At 41.3% G+C, this 27,676-nt stretch overlaps 1 protein-coding gene across 1 annotated transcript in view; it reads right to left on the reverse strand.

Annotated features, from left to right (window-relative positions):
• Positions 1-485: 485 nt before the first annotated feature.
• LOC124463163 (fibrillin-2) overlaps positions 486-27,676 on the reverse strand; it is a 131,274-nt gene continuing 104,083 nt past the window's right edge. Inside the window, exons 36-65 of the mRNA XM_047014931.1 lie at positions 27,115-27,237; positions 26,662-26,823; positions 26,357-26,425; positions 26,064-26,189; positions 25,639-25,764; positions 25,254-25,406; positions 24,933-25,004; positions 24,694-24,819; positions 19,518-19,643; positions 18,725-18,850; positions 18,378-18,494; positions 18,017-18,145; positions 17,610-17,729; positions 16,775-16,900; positions 16,236-16,388; positions 15,905-15,970; positions 14,996-15,121; positions 14,679-14,798; positions 14,332-14,454; positions 13,908-14,039; positions 12,904-13,029; positions 12,416-12,616; positions 12,087-12,212; positions 11,260-11,382; positions 6,562-6,678; positions 6,229-6,357; positions 5,298-5,417; positions 4,174-4,405; positions 3,098-3,260; positions 486-2,244 (exon numbers count right to left, since the gene is read on the reverse strand). Of these exons, the coding sequence (XP_046870887.1) occupies positions 1,864-2,244; positions 3,098-3,260; positions 4,174-4,405; positions 5,298-5,417; positions 6,229-6,357; positions 6,562-6,678; positions 11,260-11,382; positions 12,087-12,212; positions 12,416-12,616; positions 12,904-13,029; positions 13,908-14,039; positions 14,332-14,454; positions 14,679-14,798; positions 14,996-15,121; positions 15,905-15,970; positions 16,236-16,388; positions 16,775-16,900; positions 17,610-17,729; positions 18,017-18,145; positions 18,378-18,494; positions 18,725-18,850; positions 19,518-19,643; positions 24,694-24,819; positions 24,933-25,004; positions 25,254-25,406; positions 25,639-25,764; positions 26,064-26,189; positions 26,357-26,425; positions 26,662-26,823; positions 27,115-27,237 (4,139 nt within the window). The 3' untranslated portion in view covers positions 486-1,863. The remainder of the gene's footprint in view (positions 2,245-3,097; positions 3,261-4,173; positions 4,406-5,297; positions 5,418-6,228; positions 6,358-6,561; positions 6,679-11,259; positions 11,383-12,086; positions 12,213-12,415; positions 12,617-12,903; positions 13,030-13,907; positions 14,040-14,331; positions 14,455-14,678; positions 14,799-14,995; positions 15,122-15,904; positions 15,971-16,235; positions 16,389-16,774; positions 16,901-17,609; positions 17,730-18,016; positions 18,146-18,377; positions 18,495-18,724; positions 18,851-19,517; positions 19,644-24,693; positions 24,820-24,932; positions 25,005-25,253; positions 25,407-25,638; positions 25,765-26,063; positions 26,190-26,356; positions 26,426-26,661; positions 26,824-27,114; positions 27,238-27,676) is intronic.

The raw sequence follows: 27,676 nt of genomic DNA on the forward strand, positions 1-27,676 counted from the left end.
GCCTTAGGACAAATTGGGTAGGCATGTGCCTACCCAGGCCTACCCGTGGCTACGCCCCTGGTGTGGCGCATATGTTCAGTTTTCTAGTAATAATTATTTGTTTATTGGAACTGACCACTATTTAGATGTTGATAAACACTGCCACCACGTGGTTGGATATTTGCAAAAACTACATGTTCATTAGACCTACAAGCACAGCTCAGACCTACAGCTCAAATATTCAATATTTTGTTAGTTGTCCATGTGATAATAATAATTCAATGCAGTTTGTCAAAAATACATTCACTCCAAAAAGATTTACAGAGAATAAATCAACATCAGTACAAAGATTCACAATGCGTCTGCAATGTTTTGGCGGGATCTTTTTGGTGGAGGGTTTAATATTTTCCGACACATTTTGCACTATAGCACCGTTTCAACATATTCCTAAACATAATTTTGTTAATGCTAACACTATACATTATTGTCACAGTTCAGTGTTGGCATTTGAACATGATTGCATAAATGAGACACATTTTGTTAGTAGAATGTTTATTTTAGTTTATTGTACAAAAATAGGCCACTACATTTATTTACACAGAATTGTATCCCAGTTAGAAATTCCTCAGAAATGTATGTAAACAAAAGCTAAATCACCCAAAACACATACAAATATAATTTTACCTGTTGGTCGCTTTTGTGACGTCATTCATATTGTGAAATGAGTAATTTACATTTGGGTTAAAACAACTGTTCAAGTTTAGCCTACTTGTTGACTTCTCAAGTATGGCCATATTTGGAATGTAGATTTATAATGGTCTTGTTTATTGTTGTTATTAGCAGTGCTGTTCATTCTTTATCTTATGGAAATGTATTTGCTGGTTCTTTTTCAATTATTGTAAGTAAAAATTAAGGTCATTTTCATCTTCCTCTAAATATTTCAGTGCAACACAATGATTTGATCAAAATACAGGTGTTCATGTGGATTTTGGTATTTTGCTTTCTATGGTTGGAAATACTCTTTTTTTTTTGCTTATTCCAACTGAAACTCAAATAACCAGTTCTGCATATGTAAATATTATGATTAATTTGTTGCAATTTCCCAAAGAATGTCGTTGCAAAAATAGTTTCAGGTAATATAGCAATATTTTGTACAGAGTGGGAATTTAAGCATTTGTTAACATGGTTATTGGAGCAGGTTGTCATTTTTTCCCTTTTTGTGTAATTTTATTAAACATTACTTACTCCATTGTGTGCCTCTTAAATTCTACATAATTTGCTAAATTCTAAAATAAATTAAAAAAATTAGGTTATAAAACTGAAATTAAGATTGTTAATATGTACATATAAGTGGATACAAAGTTTGATTACTGCTCTAATTTATGATCTCATTTATGATTAATTGCATTAATAAAAAAGGCAAATTGACATTATAAAGGCACCATGAAACCATGAAAGAGGGTTCTACGATGACAAATATCCTCTTACCTAGCCTGAATTCTTCACAATCTGACATCCACAGTATTATATATCAATGCCAACAATGATGTGCAGTTTCAGTTAACTGAACATGTACTGCAATGTTATCAACAATCTAGGACTAGGTCAATTAAATTAAGCAAGATCTATCTGTTTCGACTTAAAAATCTTACCATCTGGTTATTTAACAAATCATGTGGTATGTGATTCTGCACACGGGCCATGGCATGAGGTCACAAAAAGGGCCAAATTGGCTTCAATCATCTTTCTTTCTTTTCCTATAGAGACAATCATATTCTTCTTTCAGGTAAAAAATACGATTGGGAAGAAGCAATCCAGTCTTATGTATTTGGCTAATATTGAACAGGAACGCACCACTGCGAACAGGGGTGTCTATTCACCCATTTACTGCAGTCGGATATGCAGTCGCATGCGCAAGTTCTCTCCCAGCTCCCCTGTGAGGTAGTCTTGATCTCTGTGGTCTTCCAGCTCTTTGAGCTGTACTTTACCATAGAGCAGGGAGCTGTTGATCTCTAGCGTGTACTCCTGTGGTAAAGTGGCCACCTTCCTCTTGGTGCTGTGCAGGTAGCTGAGGCCGTCACGCCTCTGGATGCGGAACTGGCCGTCCTGGTTCCCCGTGGCAATGACATAGTGAATGTGTCCCGAGAGGGGCTTGATGGCAGGCATCAGCTCCAGGATGTGCTGCTTGGGGTTGAGTTGAGATGCGTTTAGGACCAGGGTGAGGAGCAACTCCATGTCCAGACTGGCGAGGCTGACCTGGATGTCCTGAAAAGATTAGTTAAATAGATACACACATGTAACACACATACCCACAAAAGGTATTGTGTATTTAAGACAGGAAAAAAAACTTAGAGAAGAATTAGCTCAGACATTACTAAGCAGAAACCCATGAATTAAAATTGGTGAGCACCTCCACACAACAGGGCCTTTCTGGTGATATAAAGTTTTAAAATGCCTTAAAATAACCCAATATAGGTCCTCGTAAATGACCAACACAGTAATACAATTCTGTTTCTTTTATTACAAACAATCACCCTTGGCTAAACCTCACTTTATGACAGAACTCTCTGTTAGCCTAAGAGTTTTACATGAAACACACTACCTCCATTAAACCTGGATGACACTGTTTGACACTGTTTAACACTGCCAATGCTGAAACCGAAAGGTTGCCAAGCAATTGGGTAAAGGATGGAGTGGACTAGTCAAAAGTTTGGACACTTGGGAAGGGAAAATTTGTCAAAACCTTTGACTGATACTGTACATGATGTGAACAACGTGACACTTTGCCAACCTGTGTTTCGCTTGTGTGTCAGATGGCTGAACAGTGAGGGATTCGGGCTAGTAATCAGAAGGTTGCCGGATGTGCCAAGATGACGTTGGGCAAGGAACTTCACCCTACTTGCCTCGGGGGGAATGTCCCTGTACTTACTGTAAGTCGCTCTGGATAAGAGCGTCTGCTAAATATTTACATATTTAGTAGACGTGTGTGTGTGTATCTGTGTGTGTACAGTACCAGTCAAAAGTTTGGATACATGGGAAAATGTGTCCAAACTTTTGACTGGTCCTGTAAGTTTTTTTCAATAGAAAGAATCTGGACCTTCAAGGGTGCCACTCTTACCTCTGCTGTTTCGTTGGTGCTGCGTCTCTTGCGGCCATACTTCTTGGGGTAACCGTTGACCTTGCACTCATAGCAGGTATCCGGAGAAAGAGCGTTATCCTCCTCTCCTGTCTCCACAGGCCCGTATTGGTCCTTTCCAAAACCCACACCAGTCACACAGTGACTGGAAAACAAACTCACGGGTTAACATACGGAAGGAATTAGAAACCCATTATTAATAGTAAAAAAAATCATAATCTGATTTGGGTACTGTGAATCACATGAATCACACAAAAGCATACACATATACACGTACACACATTGTAAGAAAGGCTGGTATCAGCCAATAAGGGCGGGTATCAGCCAATAAGAAACCGTCTTAGTGAATGTATTAGTTAAGAATCAGTTAGAAACATAGAGAATGACGGTTGGGTTTATTTCTTACACTCATAGTCTATAATTTAGTTTAGAAGCCTAAAGAATGCGTTCATCACGAAAGTAAGTTGTTTGTTGGTTGTTTGTTTGTTGTCCTCTGATTGTTTAAACATATTTCAAATTGTATAGTTTATAAATAGTCTCGGTAAGTCGGATCATTGTATATGGAATGTTTAGTTTCGTTTTCAACAGCGATCGGAATTAATTGATATGATGTCAATAGAATATAATATTTGTTTAATAATAATAGGTAACGTATTAGTCTTTATATTCAGTCATATGCTGTGTCGGGAGCATGATGGTAATAGTTTACGTTCTGTGTTGTTTTCAGCACCACTCTCATTTCACTGTCATGTAAGAAACTATACAACAGAAAAAGGAAAGTCGTTTGAAGAGTTGTGTTCTGACAGACACACTGGGAGCGAACACAACGCACCAACTAGCTGCACATACACCCTATCTTATTTTCTCACCTACACATATGTATCCGTATCCAAGCACACCAAAGCTCTAGAATTTGTACACCAACACTTTTGATTATAATACCATACCAGATGAAACTGATGAAATAGCTGAGGCATCTCAACAGCCACACTCGGATGGATGCATATCCATCTGACTAATCTAGCAAGCAAGTTTAAATGTATTCTTCCAGTCCGTACCCTTGGCCAACACGGTAGTACCCTGGAGGGCAACCACATAGGTAGCCCCCCTCAGTGTTGGAGCAGCCGTAGTTGCAGGGGTTCTTGCGTGAGGAGCACTCGTTGACATCCTCACAACTGCTAGAGAACTGGTCAAAGTTGTAGCCTGAGGGGCAGGCACACTTGAAGCTACCCAGCGTGTTGTAACAGGAGGCTGAGCCACAGCTGCCGGGGTTGGAGCACTCGTTCTCATCTGGGAAAACAAGGAGGTGAGGAAGAGATACAGAAAGGAACATTCTTATTACATCGAAATACCGCCATGTTCACTGAATGTGCCTTGTCACCAATGAGTGTCTGAATATCACTGAATACAATTTTGTCAAGGGAAATTTGGTATTCAGACTGGCTCCCTGAAGTGCCTATTCCATCTGCCCTCACCACTGGTACGTTTTCTTAATGTCCAACAGGTGGAACTGTTGACATACATCGCACAGATATTCAATACACCTGTGTTTTCCATTTCTGTTGGCTGCAAGCTTGAAGCTAGTACTTCAAATACTGTAATTCGCTTGCTTCTGCCAGACAACGTACACAGACTCTTATGATCCTGAATCATAAAATAGTTCATGTGTCTCTGGGGAAAAGAGTGAGTTTATGAAAAATGTACAAAATACATTTTGTCATGTAATGAGCCACAGTGATAAAAAACTAATGATTTATGGAAGAATGCTGTTCAAAGCTTTTGTAAATGACTTCAATGCAGAACACCATTGTTGACATGAACCTGATGCTATTAAACCAACACAAGGTTAAGATCAGTGGTTCTGGTGTAAACACCCAACTATACGACAGATTTATAGTAAACTGAACTTCTACTATATTTATGGGTTTATTTTCAACAGCTACTTCACTGCTGAGACACAAGTTGAAAGCACATCTTTATTCAAATATTCAGTATAAGAAACCTTTCCACAATAGGGGGGAATACTGAATTTACATTACATACCTCAAATTTGCATACCACTATATGTTTAAGTACAGTATTATATCAAACATGATTTCAAATTATTGAGTTAGAATAACCAATAAATAAATAAATAAGCTTTGCTTCCAGCTGTGTGTGAGTGTGTGTTCGTGTTTCTCACCCACACACTGGTTCCACTGGTAGTGCTGTGTGTAGCCCTGAGGGCAGCTACAACGGTATCCCCCCAACATGTTCTGACACCCATGCTGACATCTGTGGTTGCTCTCACACTCGTCCACATCTGCCAGTCAACATGGGACCAAATTAGCCTGTTGCTAATGGACATTATAGCAGCATTGCCATCATCCCTTTCTCTTCATTAACATCTTTGGTTAACCTAAACTACAGTCATCTCAAGCATTTTGTTATGTTTTTCCATGCATGATGGGTCACAATTGTATGTTTAACACTTATGCATTTGCCAATGTGTATGACACATAGAGTACACCCCAGAAATACAGCATTTGCAAATACAGAAGTAACTGATTAAGGTCGAAATGAGTTCTCTCATTACTGTCTCTCAAATGTTTGTGTATTTGTGTATGTATTTCCGTCATTGTATACCCAACTGCAGCATCTGAAATCCCTTCAAATCTTTAGCTAACTAATCATTTGATATAACATGTACAATTTATTGTAGATTGACCAAAACAATCCAAAACAGGTACAAAAATGTGTACTGCTTTTAAGTAACCTCAAGCCAGGTAAATGCCAGCTCAAGGCCAGGGAATCATCTGAACACACTCCTTTTAAAGAGGATTTTCATCAAAATGTGTAACCAAATCAACAAACATATTTTCATGATCAAGGCAGCCTGTTGCTGGTAGTGCTGAGTGTATGAAATGCATATGTAGCATTTAGGCATATTCGGAGGTCATGTGTAATTCATATGCTATTTTGTTTGTTTGTTTCATAATCCATTGAAACTATGGTGAAATCTTTAGAAATGTTTGTTAAAACTAAAATATTTTTAAATATTTGATGACAGTATGAGTAGATGTGTTACTTTAATGGGTATTGGCAGTATAATTATGGGCACTGTGGGGACATACCTTTGCAGTTTAGACCAGTGTTGTCCAGAGAGTACCCATGCTGGCACACACATGCAAAGCTACCGGGAGAATTCTGACATATGCCCTTAGCTCCACACAGAGAGGCCTCAGACACACACTCATTGTTGTCTGAAAGGAGGTGAGCGGAGACACAGACACAGAGAGAGATAAGTCACTGGAGGACATGAGAAGCATTCCTTAATTATACATGGAAGGAATTTGATTAGTCAAAATTACACCTTGTCCATTTTTAAGACAGTTCCCCCTTTTGACAAGGCCAACAGTTGACAGACTCAATTTTATCTGAAGACTCATCTATGTAGACAAACTCACCAATGCAGGCGGTGTGGTGTTGGGTGAAGCCTGGGGGACACTTGCAGGTAAAGCCCCCCACCGTGTTCACACATAGAAACTGGCAGTTGTGTCTCTTGGTCTGGCACTCGTCTAGGTCTAAAATAAACATGGGGGGTGGGGGAGCACTGTATTATCCAACATATAATTGCAAACCTTATTACAAACCCATCAGGTACCATGATGTTGACCCCTTTCAAAGAACAGAGAGGACACTATGCCCTAGTCCTGGTCATTCAACAGAGGTTTCATGGTTCTTCAACCTCTCTATTCAAGCATGATAATAAGAGGCTTTCACCACATCTTAATATTGGCAGATAAGATGAGAGATAAACTGCTAGTTCTGGCTGTCACATCACCTGACTACAGTTAGTCAATAAACAAAAGTTGACTTCAAACCATGCTTAGACTTCTCCTTTCTGGTTCTGGTTTGTATGTATTTGTGTTTTGTGTGTGTTTTCTCCGTCTTTGTTTTCTCTCACTCAACCTCGTAGAATCCAGCTTTGTGAATCCTGATTTGTTTATGCCGGTTCCCTCACTTATCCGCTCACCTGGTTCCACCATGACAACCATTCAGCAACACCACCTCTGTCTACAAAGGCCGCTCCTTCCAACAGCACAGAGGCCTGTTCCATAAAGCAAGTTTACCGAATAAGCCAGACTTATGTCAGTTGGTCTGACTCATTTTTAGTTCATTCGGTTCCATGAAGCTAGCTCATGAAGCTAGCTCAACGTAGTTCGAACTCGGTTACTATGGCAACTTAGGCTGCGAAACTAGTCCAGTCCGGGGCAGGCTAACTGTCAGGCTTAGCGTGACTTGGTGCTTAACCAGACCTTCCTGTAACACTGACCCAACGGGAAAACGATGATTTACCACGGATATTCTAATTTTATTATTCTCATCAGTTCAATATGTTCAACATTGATAGAAAATCAACTTAAATAGCCTACATAGGCTACAACAATTAGCCTAATGCATCAAACGATGATGAACAATGATTTGATACACGCCACATTAAACGTAGCCTATGGCTTGCCTAGTTTGTGATTTCAAATGTTTAGGCATCAGGCATAGGCCTATCTCAATCTAAATGATCTGAGTATAATTAGCATAGCTGTATAGTTGTTAACAGTAGTATAGAATTGCAAAACAAAACTAAATCCATAGGCTACATCTATATCCTCCATTTTCCCGACACAACCATGTTAAAAAGTTAGGCTACTGGTTAATGTATTGATTAAAAGTAGGCTATTTATTAAAAACAATGTCAAAAAAGTACATTTACATGTGTTTAGAAGGTGTCTGTTTTTTAATCAATGAAGTAACTAAAGGTCTAAAAAAGGACCTCGACCTACGTAGCCTATCGTTCACGTCAATCATGGTGTGTCGTTTCATTTTGATGAAGCGGTGGATGAGGGAGCTGTCATAGTACAAGGCTTAAAGCCCCTTACAAAAAAGAAGTATATTAAAGTATACTATAAGTATACACAAATATGGATAGTACACTTTTAGTTCACTTTTGATATACTTTTAAGAAGTATGCTTAGAAAATAGTTCACTTTTGATATACTTTTAAGAAGCATACTTAGAAAATAGTTCACTTTTGATATACTTTTAAGTATGCTTTGAAAATAGTTCACTTTTGTAAGAAGTATACTTAGAAAATAGTTCACTTTTGATGTACTTTTAAGTATGGTTTGAAAATAGTTCACTTTTACTTCTAAGAAGTATGCTTAGAAACTGGTATACATTTCTTCTGGAGTAGGAGTCCAAATAATTTTTAAGTACATTACAGGTAACATTTTTTTGATCCATCTCATTCTAATTATTAATGTCTATGAAAATCTATTATGCATTGCACATTGAATCTTTTTTGGTATTGAAGCTGTAACCTTAATTACTGCCAAAACATTCTGAAGCCCTATAATCTTATACTAATAATTATCAATTGGAGTATAAATGGAAAAAAACGAAAAAGCTATTTGAGAAAGAAGCAGATAGAAGGGTTGCATTATGCATTTGAAGGTTATAATGTCAAACTGACTGAAGAACGAAAAACGACGTGAAATAATGAAGATAGTGTGGCTCAGTGGCTAGTCAATTCCCATGATGCAAGGTGGTAAATAGTGTTAACATTTGCTGATAAGTTTGCCGTTTGTTCGAAATACAAATGTAACTTCATGAATTTCGTTTTTTAAATGTATCTGCTTAGAATGTAGTGTTTTGTTGCGTGGTAATTGTCATTGTTGTGCTGGTTTACCACCATGAGTTAAATGACTGTTACATTTCATAAGAACAGCTGGATTCCTATAACGTTAATGTTAATGCAGTGAATAACTTCTTTCAGCTGAGAATCAGTAGTGAATTGTTCCGAGGGCCCCGTTCTCGTCAAGAGACCTAAACATCTGAGGCGTTTGAGGGGCCCCTAAACATTTTAATACGTAAGTAATAGTAAAATTTAATTTAGAAGATTGCTTCTAGATGTACTTACATTAAATGAAAGTGCACTTGAAAGTATTGCAAAGTATACTTTGAGGGTCTTTAAGAAGTATACTTGATGAACTGAAAGTGCACTACACAGATTACTTTAGAGTATTCCAAAGTATACTTTGAAGTACTTGAGGAAGTATACTCGATGAACAGAAAGTGCACTACACAGGCTATTTTGCAGTATTCAAAAGTAAACCTTGAAATACACTATAAGTGTACTTTAAAGTGTACTAATTGACCTACAAAGTGGGCCAATTCAGTTTACTTAGTACAAAAAAAGTATATAAATAAGTACACTTCTAGTATACTTTAAGTAACATGATAATACTATACTTTTTATACTAAGTATACTTACAAAATAAACTTGAAGTATACTTCTTTTTTGTAAGGGGGGAACGTTCTTTCTGGAAGAAGTCACGTGTATTGCTTTTGCCGTGGTGGATTGTATGATTCATGTTTTACCTCTCGGGCTGCTTAAAGGTCACATGACATGAAAACTTCACTTTAGGAGGTTATTTAACATTAATATGAGTTCCCTAGCCTGCCTTTGGTCCCCCAGTGGCTAGAATTTTCGATAGATATAAACCAAGCCCTGGGTGTTCTTCTCCGCCTTTGAGAAAATGAAAGCTCAAACGCTCTGTTTGAAAATCTGCTCCTTGTGACGTCACAAGGAGCCTCTGCACAACCAGTAGCCTATCTTAATTTTATTTTCGCTGAAAATACGCCGACACAACCTCTCAAAGTTTTGCATGTCTGCGCCAAACATTTCAGCCACCACTGTTTCCTTGACTTGAGCCAATACAAAGTTGGCCTTGCAGACCGTCTGAAATTAAATTCTGGATCAGTACTCCTTGGTCCAGCTACGAACCTCGGACAAGTAAGTCAACTAATGCTATATAATTTTGTTGCTTACTATATGGTTACCTAGCTTGCGACCCTTAGAATCTGGATGTAACATTAGCTCTGCAGCTATCAGCTGAGGTACTGTCGCTAATGTAAAGGTAGATAACATCAAGTATGTGTGTGAATACACATTCTGTAACGCAGTGTTGTACGCTTCGTTGTTATGTGGATAACCTTCTGCTGTTGGTGTTGTGGGGCGCGCGATATCCGCCTTTCCCCACATTGAAATGACTGAGTGTGCAGCTCTGCAAACCATAACAGATGAGAATGGGCAAATTCGAGGCATCTTACAGCAACGGGTCTACGAGCCATTCATCCACTGTAAACATTAGCGCATGGTGCTGCCTCTCTCCTCCTTATTTAGCATTTAAAGCTACAGACACAGAAACAGCGCGTTCTGAGGAAAGTCCATTGTGGGACTACTCGTAGTGGCTATAATTCTGCACCAAGGCTGAATTTCGGGAAAGAGACTTCAGATACAGTATTAGGGGACCACTAAGGCCTATATAAAAGCATCCAAAAACAGCATTTCATGTGACCTTTAAGAATAGGGTATACGCGCAATTAGCTTGACTACTTAAATCTGACTTGAATTAGTAGGACTGCGTGAGCTGAAATTGGCCTTCATGGAACGGCTTTAGCCCCGCTTGACTTGTTAAGCTATTTCAAGTCTGGTTTGGGACTTTAAGTCCAACTGTTTTGAGTGGCCTTTATGGAACAGGCCCCAGGAGATCTGTTTGTCCATTACAGTTGTGTGTTAAGTGAGTTTCTTTGGAGAGAATCCTGTGTAAGGAGCGAGTGACACCCATTGTACCTTTGTTTAGTTAGTGAAACGGCATATGGTTAGGCAGGTCAGGGCTGTTTTACTCAGTTCTTTTATTTGGCACCGCTCTCCGTTCCCTTGTATCCTTGTTGAGGCTATTTTAATTTTAAAACATTGACATTTTTGGGAACCTGCATCCATTTCTTTCATTTACATTTAAAAGCAGTAAGTGGTATCAGTTCTCTGAGTTTTAAATCATTCTGCAACACATTCCATGATAAGGGTCCACAATACATAAAAGCCCTTTTTCCCCATTTCCGTTCTGGCATTTGGGACAGCGAGCATAAAGAAGTCCTGAGAACGCAAGGAGTATTGCCTGGCACTTTTCTGCATGATGAAAACACACAGGTGTTTGGGAGCAGACCAAGGATTGCCTTATAAATGAAGGTGTACCATCACCCTATGGGTGACCAAGGCAGGCCATCCTACACAAGAGTATAACTCACAGTAGTATTTTATTTACCTTTGCAAGTTCTGCCATCTTCCTGGAGCAGGTATCCACGTGGACACGTGCAGGCATAGCTGCCCTCAGTGTTCTTACAGATGAAGTTGCACGGCTTGGGGGACATGGCACACTCATCAAGGTCTGAGAGGAGGATCATATTAAAAAAGGAACATATAATATCATGGATGTAAATGTAAATGAATAATGGTATTCAATATAACATTTAGATACCGGACAGGCAGTGGGAATGGCAAAGGCTTCGGCTGTTAGGAGTCTCTGCACATTTAGGTACATCTGAATATTTGCCTTTTGATTCACTGTATGCACTTTACCTTCATTGTGAGGTAACCAAACATTAAAGGCAGGGTAGGTTATGTTGTTGAGAAGCTTTTTTTTGACACATTTGCTGAAATAAACTTTACATCCTGATGGCAACCAATAAGTCGAAAGAATTGACAATAAAATGAAATCAATATTATATCTGTCGGAGTTGCAGGACTGTAATAAACACGACCAATCATTAAGGTCGGACCGGCACTAATGATTGAATGGTATTCGGAACGAATGCAATGATTGGACAGGCTACTTGTCTGTCTGACTCCCAGCAGTAGTCAGGCAGCACATTCATGTGTTTTGGAGGAGTGGCTTTTAAGGGAGGGGGTGGAATATTTTGGTTTGAATCCTTTCAATCTCTAGCTAAAATTATTAGGTTGGCAAAACTTGCCTATCCTGGCTTCAAAGTAAGTTATACATTTATAACCATCTCTGAATTACTTTTTCAGTTCATCATCAAACATACATTTAGTCTCTAGAGCTATGGTGGTAAAGATTTGTGTCTTACTCACCAACGCAGGCAGTGCCAGTGATGGTTGATGCGTAGCCAAGTCGGCAGTGGCAGCGGTAGGAGCCCATTGTGTTGATGCAGCGGCCATTTTTACAGGCATCAGGGATGACCTTACACTCATCTATATCTGTAGTGAGAGAGTATGAGAGCTTATTTGCTATAAGGTACTTGGCACCAAGTCAAGTACAAAATTAATCATTCTTTTTCTGAAACCAAAAAGAGAAAGATGTTTACATTTAAATCTTTATTATGCAAGTCTCAAGTCATTACCACCAGAAGGCTCAGCAATGTTGACCCCACACTCCTTTGACCCTGACCCCTCTTCCTCACCTGTGCCATCAGTGGCGTACCCTGGCCCGTGGGGACAGAGCTTTTTGTAGTGAGCAGTGCCAGGTAGGGGACAGAGCTCGCACTGGTTGCCCCAGCCACGGCCGCCGTCGCAGCAGCACTGGGACTTGGTGGTGCGGCTGCTGGAGGACATCTGGCACATTGTCTGGAGCACCTCGGTGAAGCAGAAGCCCTCCCTGTAGTCTGGTGGGCGAAAAGGAGAGTTATACTGTATTTTTTTGTTTCTGCTGCATTCTTCTTCTGCTTTCTTTGTTGTGAGTCTAACCTCAGCTTTAATACATGATATGAGATATCTCGTATGCTTCATGATACATCAACCAGAATTTTTCACTGAATTCTCACCCTTAGAGTTTTTAAGCTAAACCAACTGATATTGTTTTGTTAAATAAAGAAGGATTTCAAGATGGTGTACAATGTAGGCTCACAAGTGAAATAAAAGACAGAAAAGCCATGGGTGACATGATTTTTACCTAGACACTGTGTCCGTGTGGAATCTGTCTGGTAGCCCTCCCCACATTCACACACATAGCTGCCTATGATGTTAACACAGCGGCCGTTCTCACAGATGCCCGGCTTGGAACGACACTCGTTTTCATCTGAGAAAAATGTGACAATTGAAGAGACACTTGGCGTAATAGTAAAAGTTGAATCTGCACGATGAGTAGCAATTTCGGTGAAGGCAAACGAAAGACCCATCAAAGTAGAGACAACGGAGACACAAGAAAATGTTTTCATTGTAGAAAGTGTAATATTCTATATAACAAGGGTTGCCAACATCCTAAAACGGAAATACTGAACATTTCTAACAAGGGACGTTTCTGTCCTATAGATTTTTACTTATTTGATTCTCAAAAATTACTGAACAAAGTAATGTTCTGTTCAATGTTCAAAGTGTGTCTGTGTTTGTCTGTCAGATTCAATAGGTGTGTTCGACTTCATGCAGTACCGGCGTCGCCAACAGTCGGCTGCAGCCGGCTGCCTTGAAGCTGACAATGCCATTGGCTGCTTCAAGTCAGCCGGGCTGCATGCGGCTGCAGGCGACGCCGCGCTGCATGAAGTCGAACACACCTATTGAATCTGACAGACAAACACAGACACACCCACAAAGGGAGGGTCTTGTGTTAACCCACTGATTACCCAGTCTATGTAATGTTACTTCTGTGTGCAGGTCCCTGTCAGATCATCGCATGTTCCCTCCCCCGTCTTGTGTGGAAGTAACGTTCGGCTACCCCCAGTGCTTAGAACTTCTGTTTAGTTTTTTATTATTTTCCCCGTCTGTTACGGGCGCTTTGTTTTTTTCCGGTTGAGTCGCCGAGGTGTTTTTGGTTTCGTTTTAGCCTTTTTCGGTTTTTCTAATAAAAACCTTGGTCTGCATACAACTGCCTCTGACCTCTTGGACGCTACCTGACAATACATTGCATACTATAACAACAATCTTTTGCCCAAGTACAATATTCCCTCTGATGATCCTCACCCTGGCAGACTTCGTCATCACGGTTGCGCACCATACCAGGTGGACACACACACATGAAGGTGCCGATAAGGTTCTTACAGGTCATCCCCCGAGAGTCACAGTCGTGGAGTCCCTCGGAACACTCATCCAAATCTTTGGGGAGACAGAAGAGCTAGAATTGAACTATTAAACTGGGCCGTATTCCCCCCCAAAATCCGATGATTTGTCAAAGCTAGAATATTCTTTCTTTTTGTGTTACCATTACCTTATTAACATTCCTTAAAATGCAGTACACCTTTATTGTTAAGTTGTTGAAAGATTTATTGAAAGAGACATAAAGTACTAATATTCATACTGTACATTTGAAAACGGATCTTTTAAATAAAACCCTTCCGATTTCAAACACTGACTACAAGTGAGAGCGTGGTGCGCTGGTGTTCCTCACCCTGGCACATTCTCTGGTCCTCTCTCAGGGCATAACCAGATGGACACGTGCACTCGTAACCTCCAAAAGTGTTGATGCAGCGGAACGCACAGAGGAGCTGGTTCTGAGTGCACTCATTTACATCTGAGGAGGGGACAACACACACACACACAAACACAAATGTACTGTAGAAACTCTACAGTACTCTATTTTAAAATCTGATGTCCACACTAGTTACACAACTCACACATGATCTAAATAGTCTTACTGTAAGGAGTCACACCATATCAGTGATGAATATAATTTTATGTTTCATGTTGTTAATTAGATATAACATACAATAACATAGGGTTCAAAGCGCCACCCACCTTCACAGGTCATCATGGGGCCTGGCTCGAAGCCCTCCTCACAGTTACACTCGAACCCACCTATCACGTTAGTGCATGTGCCGTTCCCACAGGGGTTCCCCACAGTACACTCATCAATGTCTGAGGAAACATTTTACCAAAATGTCAGATGTCCATTATAGCAGTATCGTGTAAAATAACATTCATTCTTTACAGTTCATCTGATTGGATAAGGATTATTTGTCATGGATACTGTACTGTATGTTCAGTACAACTACTTTAAAGAGGATGTAGTATGTATTGAATGTGTGTGTGTGTCTGTGTGTGTGCACCCTTACCGACACAATGTATTCCAGTGTAGTTGAGTGCATACCCCATGGGGCATTCACAGCGGAAAGAGCCGTCTGTGTTGATACAGTGTCCATTGTGACAGATGCCTGGGTTCTCTAGGCACTCATTCAGATCTGGGTTTCAGTGCATGGGCATGAGTGATATTAATAACTTTATCTGACCAGCCCTTTAAGACAGTCAAAGTGCATTACATTCAAATACAAATAGATTAAAAGTATTTAAATGATCAGAAATCAGATAAATACACGACAAACAACCAAAATTAAGAGTAAAATCGTTAGCATTAAAGGTTCACTTAAAGAAGACACTGTGTGTATCTTTGTCTCACAGTGTTAATTTCTTAAAGGCAGAGTCGGTAAGTTTTTGCGAACCTAGCAATTTTGGCTAAAGTTCAAAAGGATTCAAACCAAAATATCCCACTCCCTCCCTTCAAAGCCACTCCTCCAAAACACATGAACATGCTGCTTGACAACTTCCAGGAGGTGGGTAGACAAACAGACAAATAGGCCTTCCAATCATTGCAGTCGGTCCAAATGTCGTCCAATAATGAAGTTTGTTTTGAATTTGGTTGGAATGATTTGTCATGTTTATTACAGTCCTGCAACGGCCCCAGATATCGGATCTATAACATTTTATTGTCAAACCTTTAAATGTATTTGTTGCTATCAGGATGCGATTTATTCAACAAATATGACATAAAGTGCATCTCACAACGTTACCAAACCTGCCTTTAATAGTTATATTTACATCTACCACACCATACAAAGCCAATAACCAATGTTCCAGTTGTACACTCACTAAAGAGCCCAGTCTAACATTTAACTATTGTTACAATTTGAAATGATCATCCACAACAAATTATGTACAACAGTATTAAATAAATACATTAGCATTACCTATACGTGTGTCTCCAATTCCAGGAATTAAACCATGTCCGTATGGGCACAGGTTTTGGAAAGCAACTATGACGAGAGAGGAAGGAAAAAAAGATGCGTCATATTTCTGTAACCTCTGGTTATAGATGAGCAAGATATATTGGTTAAACTTGGTATACAGTTCACAAACTGGCCACAGCAAACTCCAATATTTTTGTTGTGGCTGGCTAAAGCAGTGTTCAATCAATGGGGGTCACCTGAGTAAGACGACCTAACAACTATCAAGTTAGGGTGGAAGCAACACTGACGAGGCGCCACAATAGTGACACCTGTAAGGTATAGAGAGGGGTACCATCTTGCTCCTTGGGGCAAAGTTCACAGGGATCCCCCCAGCCCTCCTTGGGCATGGTGCTACAGCAGCACTTGGCCTTGGTTGTGTTGTAGGCCTGGGGTAAGGAGCATTTGCCAGTTTCAAAGCGAGTGAAGCAGTAGCTCTCGCGAGTGTCTGGGGAGAGGACAGAGTGAGTCAGAGAAAGTAAGAGTGTGTGTAAGATAAAGAGAGAGAATGTGTGTGAGAGAGAAATCTTCTACAGTGCTACTAATTAGTAATGTGGAACTGACTGGGATAGAGGACACAAATCAAAATCAAACAATTACAAAATGAATGGTATAACTTCGGGGTGAGAATGTATGGTTCCTGTAAGACTAAGAAACCAACTCAAACTGAAGGTAATGTCACTTGAAAAAATAGGTACTTTTTCTCTGGCAAAAACAAAACTATTTTCACCAGCACGTCTGCCTCTATAAGGAGTGAAAATGTTTGGGGTTAAATAAATCTTCTTATGTTCAAGCTCGCTCCTTGCCATCACTGTCAATGCGCTGCACTCATACCATAACACCTCCGTCTATTCTCTGAAAGCACAAAGCCAGGCCGGCACACACACTCGAAGTTCCCGGGTATGTTGATGCAGGATCCAAACAGACAGATGTTGGGGTCTTCATCACACTCGTTCACATCTGTAAAGTACAACAGTGTGTGTGTGTGTGTGTGTGTGTGGGGGGGGGGGGGTCAACAAGGCTTGCACAATAGGGCAGAGCTTTCATTACAGTCACAAAATTGATTAATATGACTTCCTCCCCAATGAGTTCTTTATAATAATTACCCTTTATATGATGCTATCCCCTTTAGACTACTTGGAGGATGACAAGATGTATTCTAGGAAAACCTAGCACTGAACTTGGGTAAATGTCAACAGAGAAAGAAGGATGCTGGAACAAGAGCATTACATCATTATCCTAGCCAATGTGAGAACTCTGTTAGATACATGATAAACATAGCCATATCGTAAGAGTGGGCACACACGTACTGTACACCCATGGACACAAAAACAAAATGTTGTGTGTGAGCTGGTGCTATGAATGATGCCACTTTAAGGGATGAAATATTCCTGTTCAATAACAGTCCAAAGTTTGCAAAACATGCTGATTCATGTGGAAGAGACACTGAGGGCCGCTGCGCCAGTTGGAAATGTATCACTGTCATATGTGTCATGTCATCCAATCATTCTCACTCTTACTGTATTACCATGCAGCACCCTGAGTTAGGATGTTCTCACAGTACATAATCACTTTTCTACATGTTATGAAGGTGATGGTATGAGAAAGAGAGAGAGAGAGAGAGAGAGAGAGAGAGAGAGAGAGAGAGAGAGAGAGAGAGGTGACCCACCTATACACTCGTCCCTCTGGACAATGTAACCCGACGGGCAGAGACAGCGAAAGGAACCGTCCAGGTTCCGGCAGGTACCAGGAGAACAGGTTCCGGGAAACACAAAACACTCGTTGACATCTGAAGACAGAGGAGAAAAGACACCAACGTACAAAATGACAAAGTTAAACTGGCAAAACATCCATTTCTCAGTCTCGTCTAAATCTTATGTTTTTGGTTGAACATTAAGTTAAAGAAATATATTGCTGCTCAAAGCCATTTTGTAGAATTTACATTTACATTTAGTCATTTAGCAGACGCTCTTATCCAGAGCGACTTACAGTAAGTACAGGGACATTACGCCCGAAGCAAGTAGGGTGAAGTAGGGTGAAATGTTCAACAACTGTGACTAGTGCCCTTTTCCTTACCGACACAGCTCCTGCCATCAGGGGTGAGCTCGTAGCCCTCATCACACAGACACAGGAAGGAGCCCACACTGTTGAGACACTGGCCGTTCCTGCATATCTGGCCGTACGACGTTGTGCACTCATCCACGTCTGCCAAATACAGCGCAATACAGGTCACACTGAGATGGCTCAATCAATTCAGTGAGAAGACAAGCCAATGCAGATTGCACTTGTTTTAGTGTAGTAGTTTAACAAAAAATGTACATTAACATAACAGAATCCCAAGTACATGGACTGATTAAAATAAGGATGGTATTTGTCTTTGTAACATTATTTGTATGTTGTCTCGGTGTTGAGCAGGATAGAGATACAAAAAACTCACCCATGCAGTCATTGTTAAGGGTAAGCTTAAAGCCAGGGTGGCAGAGACAGTTGTAGGATCCCACTGTGTTTTTACAGGTCCCATTCCCACATGGCTGGCGCTCACACTCGTCAATATCTGTAGAGAGGTGAAACAAGACATCACAAAAAATGCTTGTAAAGTAAAAGTGTGTCCTCAAAAATGTGTTTGTGTCAAGGTTAGGAATCAGTGCAGAATGAATGTGTGTGTGAGAGAGAGTGAGTGAGAGAGTGAGTAAGTGAGTGAGTAAGTGAGAGAGAGACAAAGAGAGAGACAAAGAGTAAAAAAAAGTGAGAGTATGTGTTTTTCCATGTTTCTCAAGTTCTTACCCATGCACATCTTGCGGTTGGATATGACCTTGAAGCCATTGTGACACACACACCGGTATCCTCCTCTGATGTCCACACATTCTCCATGACTGCAGACATTGGGGATCTCCAGACACTCATTACGGTCTATGGATAAAGAACGAAGATAAGTAATACAAAATGAAAAGATAGAACAGTAATGGAAAAACAGAGAACTTTGATTAATACTATGGGGCTACAATTTGATGATTAGCTTCAGCTTTGTGCAAGCCAGTCCTTTAACAGGGCTGGGACGACTCCTGCCAAAGACCACACTGAGTTGAGACGCAGAGTAAACACACAGTTAGCCAGCAGCATGTCGACAGGGCACATGGACCCTCAAGGCCTGTCTTCTCCCTTGCAGCTGGATTCCAGGTCATACTGGGACAGAGGCATGGAAGCGAACTCGCTATACAGTACATGTGTACAAGCACAGATGGAGTGTAGTGGGATGTTTTTGTCTGTTAGGTAAGGGTGACTTCACTGGAAGTGAATGCACTGGAGGTGTAATTCATGTACATGGAATAAACTTATTTGAAAAATATTTGACAGTTTGTTAACATTCAATTGCATTTTAATGGTGTTGCTTCTGTCATCATACTTTCGGTAAATGGGTAATTCTGTTGAAAAAATGCTTTAATGGAACCTGATTCAAATTTCAAGCGTGACATCTGGGGAATTAAGACTTGAGAGAGTGAGGTGTCAACAAACAAATTGAAACTGTATTGGTAGTTTGTGCGTATTGTGTGACATATACGTATCTTTGTTGTCTCACCGATGCAGGCTCCATTGGGGGACAGATTGTATCCCTCTGAGCATTCACAGCGGTAACTTCCTGCACTGTTGATACAGTCAGCGTTTCTCTGGCACAGGTTCTCACCGCTGCTGCACTCGTCAATGTCTGGAGCACGCACACACACGATGAATAGGTTATCATAGCCACAAAAAGAGAAAAGAAGACAGATGTAAACTTTAGTTATCAACTAGCTGGCTTTGAGGCAAACAGACAGACAGACATGAGAAGAAAGGCAAATGTAGTTACACAAACAGTGACAGTACCACTCTGAGAAATATGGCATTCTTCTCACTTGAATATTCCTACAAATGATTGAAGACATACATTTTGGATAAATAAATGGGACTACATACAACAATGTAGGCTACGCAAAGAACAGGTTCAATAGCCAACATGGGGTCACTTTTAAGTGTAAAAAAAAGGCTAAATAAAACAATCCAAACAGTCAGAGCCATCATCTGACCCACAAACAAATAAACATCCTTCACAAATACAATGTGTTAAACGTGTTACAAAATCTGACAAAATCTGTCCAATAGTTAACAACTTTAAAGAGTAGGGCTGTGAAAAATAACGCGTTAACGCGTTATGATTAAATTACAGGATTAATTAGTTAGTTTAACGCATTTAACGTAATATACCCACAATTCCACCCAATCTGCAACTTTTAGATGAAAAATTCGTGTTCCAAAAAAACTAAGATGGAACATCCAATAAAACCAAAGTGATATGCACACTCTGCGGGAAGACGTTATCGCTCTGGATAAGAGCGTCTGCTAATGGACTGAATGCAAAATGACTGAATGCTATCGTTTCACCGAAGCAATAGCAGCCTAAAGTAACCTATAGAGGGTTTTCACGGACGCGTCATCAGACCGGAAGTCGCCATCTTGGAGGCACTCCCCATCACAACACTGCACTGGCACTGAAGTAAATCCCGAACGTCGGCGAGGAAAATGGTGAATTATTGCCGTGTTTCAGGTTGTTCAAATAGGACAGATCGAGAAAATCATTTGGTTTATTATCGACTTCCAAAAGTTATTAAAAACCAGGGAAAGGAATGCCAGAGATTGTCAGAGGAAATGAGGCGCTTGTGGTTGGCAAAGCTCAACCAAGACTAATAACAAAATAGTTTCTCACCACTTTTTATCAATAAATGATAACATGTAGGCTTATCTTATCTTATGAAACTAACTCCGATAGTGTACAGTGTTCAGTGTAGGCCTACATAGCAAACTGGGGGTCTTTGAAATGCAAAGAATTGAACGATTGAGAGTCAGTTATGGTTAGGTTGATTTAAGACGTTATTGCATTACTTACTTTGGCCTTCACAACACAACGGTCGTTGAGGACTGCATCTCCCTCACCCATCCACACACCATCTGATTATAGGCCTCCAAACCTTTGTAAGCTTTAAGGTCTTCCGCTGTATATGGGCTCGGCGAGAAACTATGTAGTTCACAATATCTGGATATCCGACTGACGGCAGAATCACAGGGTCGTCACAGATCCAAGAAGAGGGAGCTAACTGGTAAGGATCTGCAGCGCCAACAAATCAAATTTTCTCATCATACCAACGGTTTTCTTGCAGTCCAAGGCCTTCCCTGTATGCCTTAGGATCTTGGACACGTTTTGGTGGCCTTTTCGGTCGTTTAGACATGGCTAGAGTTGTACCAAAGAGTATAGAATTTGCGTTATTTTCGTTGTACTCCGTAGAGTTGTTTACATCGAGTGCCTCCAAGATGGCCGCGCATCCGGGTTACTGCCCAGAATGTGACGTCCGTGAAAACCCTCTATACCACCTCAACGCGAAGCATGCGTTGGTCGGCGAGGGGAGTTCAAGTAGAATGCGCCAAACCACCCTCACTGAACAGCGTAGGGCCCTCACTAAGTCTGCCTGTGACAAGGTGACTAGCAGTTGCCAAATGCAATGCTAAAAGCTGTAGACCGATTTATATTGTTGAGGACGAGGGGTTCACCAAAGTTTTGCGAGTGGCAACGGGTGACTCGAGCGTACCGCAAAATCAAAGACGCACACTAATACGCACACACTACAAAAATTCGGAAAATCGTTAATATGTAATTAATCATGAAAAATCCACAGAAACCTGTTATTAATTTGATTAAACATTTTAATCATTTCACAGCCCTATTAAAGAGGTTTCAGATTTCGTCTTCGGTTGTGGAGAGACCATCTTTTTCAAGCTCTCCTTTTAAGGAGGCAGATCTCAAGTAGGCTATGGCTTTGGTTTGCCGAAGTTAGGAAAGAGTGATTTGTTCCTCTGCCAGACCAATCTGTACTTCTGCTCTTTCACACAACACCATGAATCCACCCTTCTGCGTGGATCAGAATAATCTAGATTTTTTTGATCAAAGGTATCCCAGTCCTACTAAAAGGTTTTGAACAACACATATTGAAGGTTTGATCCAGATCAAAACGAAGACTGGATTATGTGATCTAATCCAATTTCAGAATGCTTTTTTTATTTTGAACAACTCATTTGAAAGATTTTATCCAATCCAATAGGCCTACCCGAAATTCGATCCGATCACTTCTGAACAACTAAATAAAATAACGGTTCTGATTCTGACTACAAAGCTCTGTAAGTAAATAAGCTAATGCTACAGTGGGACAAACAGACTTAATAAACAGTAACCACATTTTGAATCTTTTGCTCTCTCTCCTTAGCCTGGTCCTAACCAGACCCTCGTACATTTCATTTGTACAGAGGGTCTGGGATCTCTCGATTGACAAACGTTAACTTCCTTGAAGGCGGGTCCTCTGTTGAAGTTTAAAACTATTGGATCCGCCCAGAGCCACTCTGATTTGCCATAACCAATCGCAAGCGTTCGCCTTAGCCAACTCCTTCACCACTACTGTAACGGAGCAAGCTGCCGTAGCTGGAAAATCAAACTTTTCCCGAACCCGTGGGGAGGAGGGCCACAACATCATGGCCACCAACAAAACTCAGCAAGGAATGTTCTTACTCTGGCTTTAACCTATATTCGTCAGCGTTGCCACAACCGCAGAATAGTTTGGCTCGCATCTTTCCCCCGCCGCCACTACTGAACTACTCAAACAAGTGCACGACATTAACGTCATCATTCTCAGCCACTCCTTCTGTTCGCTGATTGGACCTACAAAAAAATTGTTTCTGGAAACCGACTTCAGCACCGACATCCCAGACCTAGTACAGAAGCAAAATCCAAATTGAGCGGAAGTACGTAGGAGGGCAGAGCCAGGCTACTCTCTCCTGACCCCCCAGTCAAATCTTCCAGCTTGGGGTTTGGAGCCATAATTGGCTGGTTTAATGTTTGTTTTTTGTCAAAACTAACCACCAGCTGAACCTGAGTGTGCTGACCAAAGCCCTCTCCTTAGGGGTCACCCTCATAGACTGTATATAGAATGGACAGCATAACAGTTCCCCAAAAGTGAAGCCAAAACATATTGATTGCCTCCTGGTGGCTGGCTGCAGCATAGGTTATAAGTCCTGCCCCCACCATGATATTGGATGGGACATAAGCCGAACAAAAAAATCTAAGCAGAGCAGCCGCGACTGGGTCGAGGAGATGTATTCCGTTACCAGGCCGACGGTACTGGCTTAGTTCAAGTTCAAGTCTTTTATTTGTCAGATGCACAGAACACAAGGTTAGACTGGGCACTGAAATTCTTAAGACAAGACAACGCAAGCACCTGACATAACATAACATATAAGTACACAGAACAAATTTACATCCATGCTGAGCTTAGATAAGTGAACTTCCTAAATATACAGAGAGCAATAAATAAACGACTATACTAACCCTAATGCACAAAAAACCTGTTTCAACCCTATAACCTATCTAACCTAAGTGGAGTACACTGCAATAGTGCAAATTTGCAGATCAGTGACTATGTCAATGACCAAACAGGAGCCTGGTGGCGATGTACAGTGAGGTACAGTAGTGCAATGTTACTGAAAGAGCAACCAGTATCTGAAAGTGACAGTGTATAAGTGACTAGTGTGCAGTAAAAATGTCCATATCAGTGTCCATTGAGAAGCCTGATGACCCTTGGGTAGAAAGTGTTGTCCAGTCTGCGTGTGCGCGACCGAATGCTGCGGTAACGCCTGCCAGAAGGCAACGGGGTAAAGAGACTGAAGGATGGGTGGGAACAGTCTCTTAGAATCCTGCTGGCTTTCCTTAGGCAACGTGTGTGGTAGGTGTCCTGTAGGGCTGGGAGCTTCCTGCCGATGATGAACTCAGCAGAACGGACCACACTTCGTAGGGCCTTGCGGTCCCGGTATGTGCAGCTCCCATACCACACTGTGATACAACCAGTCAGAATGCTCTCTATAGTGCATCTGTAAAAGTTAGAGAGGATGACTGAGTCCATACCAAACTTCTTCAGTCTCCTCAGGAAGAAGAGGCGCTTACGGGCCGCTTTGACCACCTTGTCCGTGTGAACAGACCAGGTGAGGTCATTGCTGATGTTCACCCCAAGGAACTTGAAGCAGCTGACCTTCTCCACTTCCGATCCATTGATGAATAGGGGTGCATGCTCCTCCTCCTGCCGCCTCCTATAGTCCACAATCATCTCCTTGGTCTTGCTGATGTTAAGAGAGAGGTTGTTGTCCTGACACCATGATGTCAGGGTGTCAACCTCCTCTCTGTAGGCTGACTCGTCACTGTCAGAGATGAGGCCCACGATTGTTGTGTCGTCAGCAAACTTGACGAGGAGGTTGGAGCTGTGCGTTGCCGCACAGTCGTGGGTGAACAAGGAGAACAGGAGAGGGCTGAGCACACAGCCCTGGGGGGTGCCTGTGTTGGTGATCAGTACAGATGAGGTGCGGTCACCAATTCTCACCACCTGTGGCCTCCCCGTCAACATTACATAGATTGACAGAGTGTATGGCGCCTGGGATGGAGCGATAGCGAGACAGACAATTTTCATTTTATTTGAGCCATACGATGAAATTAGATATCAGTCTTGACTTTAGACTGCACAGCCTTTCTTCAGTCTACAGTCTCCATACTTTCATGTACAGTACAGTGATCTCTCTGCAAGAGTGCTCACACACAGCATACATATATATATATTTTTGCTTCATTCTTTTGTAGTGTGTATATAGATGTAATATATCTGAACATTGCTGTGGTGTTTCCTCAACATTACCTTCGCAGATAAGCAGCAGGTCATTGTAGCTGAAGCCTGTGGGACACTCACAGCGGAAACTCCCTATCTGGTTGATACACACCCCGTTCGCACAGATACCAGGGATCTCTCGACATTCATCAATGTCTGAAACACACAAGCCATGTTTGACAGCACAGTAGATATGAGACAGCACAGTTGATAGGGATTATACAGGGAATATTATGTGAGGTTTTAAGTAGGAATGATGTGGGTCTTACCGACTGCTTTCCCTGTTTCAATGTCAAGCTTGAATCCTGGGATGATATTGCCGCAAAGACTCCTATAGCCATCTAAAAGTAATTGGTATTTATGAATCTTGGATTTGATCTCAGGATCTAAGACTGACCTCTCATAAACATCACTTTTGCCAGCTACATCACTGAAAGGTTTTGCAATTCAATGTCATAGGTGGATGGTATTTTTACTTGAGTGAGTTTAAATTAACAAATTCAACTCGGCTACACAAGGGTATGTGTGACTGAATGTGTGTGCTGTTTACGTGTGTATGTGAGAGTACAATGTGTATTCCTGATTCTGACCTGTTCTAGGCTTGGGGCAGGCCTTGCAGGGCTTGTTCCAGGCCTTGCCTACATTGTAGGCACAGCAACAGATCTTTTGGGTGAGGTTGAAGGCCAGCTCATTCTCACAGGCGGTACCATTGTAGTGCCTGTAGCATAGACTCTTCCTCATATCTAGCATGGGAGAATTGAAAATTAAAAGCCAAGTAATTTAGGGGTGCATTTTATAAGTCAGTTGTTACACTTACTTACAGTTTAAAAAGTAAACTATACGAAGACAACTGATCAAGTTTATGACACCTACAATGAGCTGCATCTGCTGCAAACTGAACTGAGTATTTAAGGGGTGAGATTGGATTTACACCACTTTGACATGAGACTCATGGGCCTAAAAGTTGCAACTCACCCATACAATTGTTGCCCCCATTGACTTGCATGTACTCCTGAGGGCAAACACAAGTGTAGTTCCCCAGGGTGTTATAGCAGGTGCCCGGACCACATATCCCAGGATTCACCACACACTCATCTATGTCTGCAAATGGGGCATAGAAGAAGAAATTGCTTTAGCCATCACAAGGGAAGAGAAGGCATATTGCAGTTTTCATTTAGAATGACATCCGGCTCGTTGTGATATTTCAAATTATTTTTACGATTTTATATTTTATATTTTATTAAGGTCTCATTTATTCTGAAAGTAGGGCAAGCCACATAGCTAATATTTCTGAGAAAGAATCTCTCACAAAAAATTATAAACAATCTCCTAATTCCACAGCGTGTCTGCACAAACTAATGTTGGGTAGAGACAGGTGTGTGAAGTCAACATTGTTTCACCTTTACAGATGCGGCTCTCTGCGTTGAGGTAGTACCCAGAAGGACAGTCACACTGGAAGCTGCCAAAGGTGTTGACACAGTTCCCTCCCTGACACAGGCCCGGCAGCTCCTGGCACTCATCGATATCTGGGGAGTTGAAGACATAAAAGATGAGCATCAGTATGATGCACTGAGCAAAAAATATCCAGTTAGTTATTTTCTTCTTCAACAAACCCCCAAAATCACTCAAACTAGAGTATAAAGTTTTTAAAGACAATGACGTGCACTGAGGTGCTTACGGTGCAAATGGCTACCTTCTAGTATGATAGTAATGGGGTTGGGTCGGAATCCCTCCCCTCCTGGACAGAGCGTATTGTAGTCCGCTGAAAGACAATGTAGCAGTTCAAATCAACAGGGAGAACCACTTCAACTGTACCTTCCAAATGGAATTTAGGAGGGCATACAATAGGGTCCAGGATTCAGTCAATGTAGTGCAACATTTATTGTGTACTGAAGAGCAATTGCTTCTGAATGCTACAGTAAGGAGAAAAGTCAAAATTGTACACGGGGGAAGAAAGAAAGAATCTATGGTGTAAGCAAAGCATGTGTTGGAGCTTACAGGTGTTGGCGGCAGGGCAGAGTTCACAGGGGTTTCCCCAGGCACATCCCAGGGAGCAGCAGCAGGACGAGCGGCTGACGCTGACCCCCACCTCCACACTGCAGGAGAGCTTGCCCTGGCCCCAGGGGCCGTGCTCAAGGAAGCAGTTCCCCACGCGGGTGTCTAAGAGGGATGCCATGAAAATCGAAATAGACAAAGGACTTGTTTATTGCTATCTCATTACCGTTTAGCTACTTACAAACAGTTCCAATGATGTTGATAAAAAGATTGATACCCGAATAACTTCTGTTGTGACACCAAACTGTAGATTATTTCAAGTTCAAGTTTAAAATATCTTCTCTATTTGATTAAAGTCAAACTCCATAAGGATTTGACAAATGGCAATATGAATTTATTACACATGCATGAAGTGATATGAATATTTTTCTTGTGATGTGACGTCCTCACACTTACCTACACAGCCTACCCCAGTGGGGTTCAGTTCAAAGTCTGGAGGGCAGTTACACTCGTAGGAGCCCAGGGTGTTAACACATAGGCCGTTCACACAGTTAATGGGATCCAGGCACTCGTCCACGTCTAGGATATAAAATCACACGCCCATGCATACACCCGTGAACATAAAGATGCATGCACACAGGCACACCGACATTCACACACATTTTCCATCACCTTCAAAACTGTTCCTACATCCTCCAACAATCTATAAACCATCAAATAGGCGATTACAAAGGCAGGGCTTGAAATCCATTTTGGTCCCATATGCTCCCAAAGTTGTATCTGTGTGACCTCAAAAGATATTTGGGAGCATTTGTGCGAGTGCGAATCATCGTTATGGTGCAGCCTGTTTTAATTTCTTCTAAAACACTTGGTTATTAGGCTACAGGCACAGTATGTGCCTGTTTTGAGTTGATACAGTGACCAGTCTACCGTTCTATCCAGCGTTACCTCAGAATCAGAATCAGAATCAATTCTATCCAACGTTACATAACCAGTTAAACTTCATATTTTAGGTTCT

This window comes from Hypomesus transpacificus, unplaced genomic scaffold (assembly GCF_021917145.1).
Source record: "Hypomesus transpacificus isolate Combined female unplaced genomic scaffold, fHypTra1 scaffold_27, whole genome shotgun sequence".
Lineage (NCBI taxonomy): Eukaryota > Metazoa > Chordata > Actinopteri > Osmeriformes > Osmeridae > Hypomesus > Hypomesus transpacificus.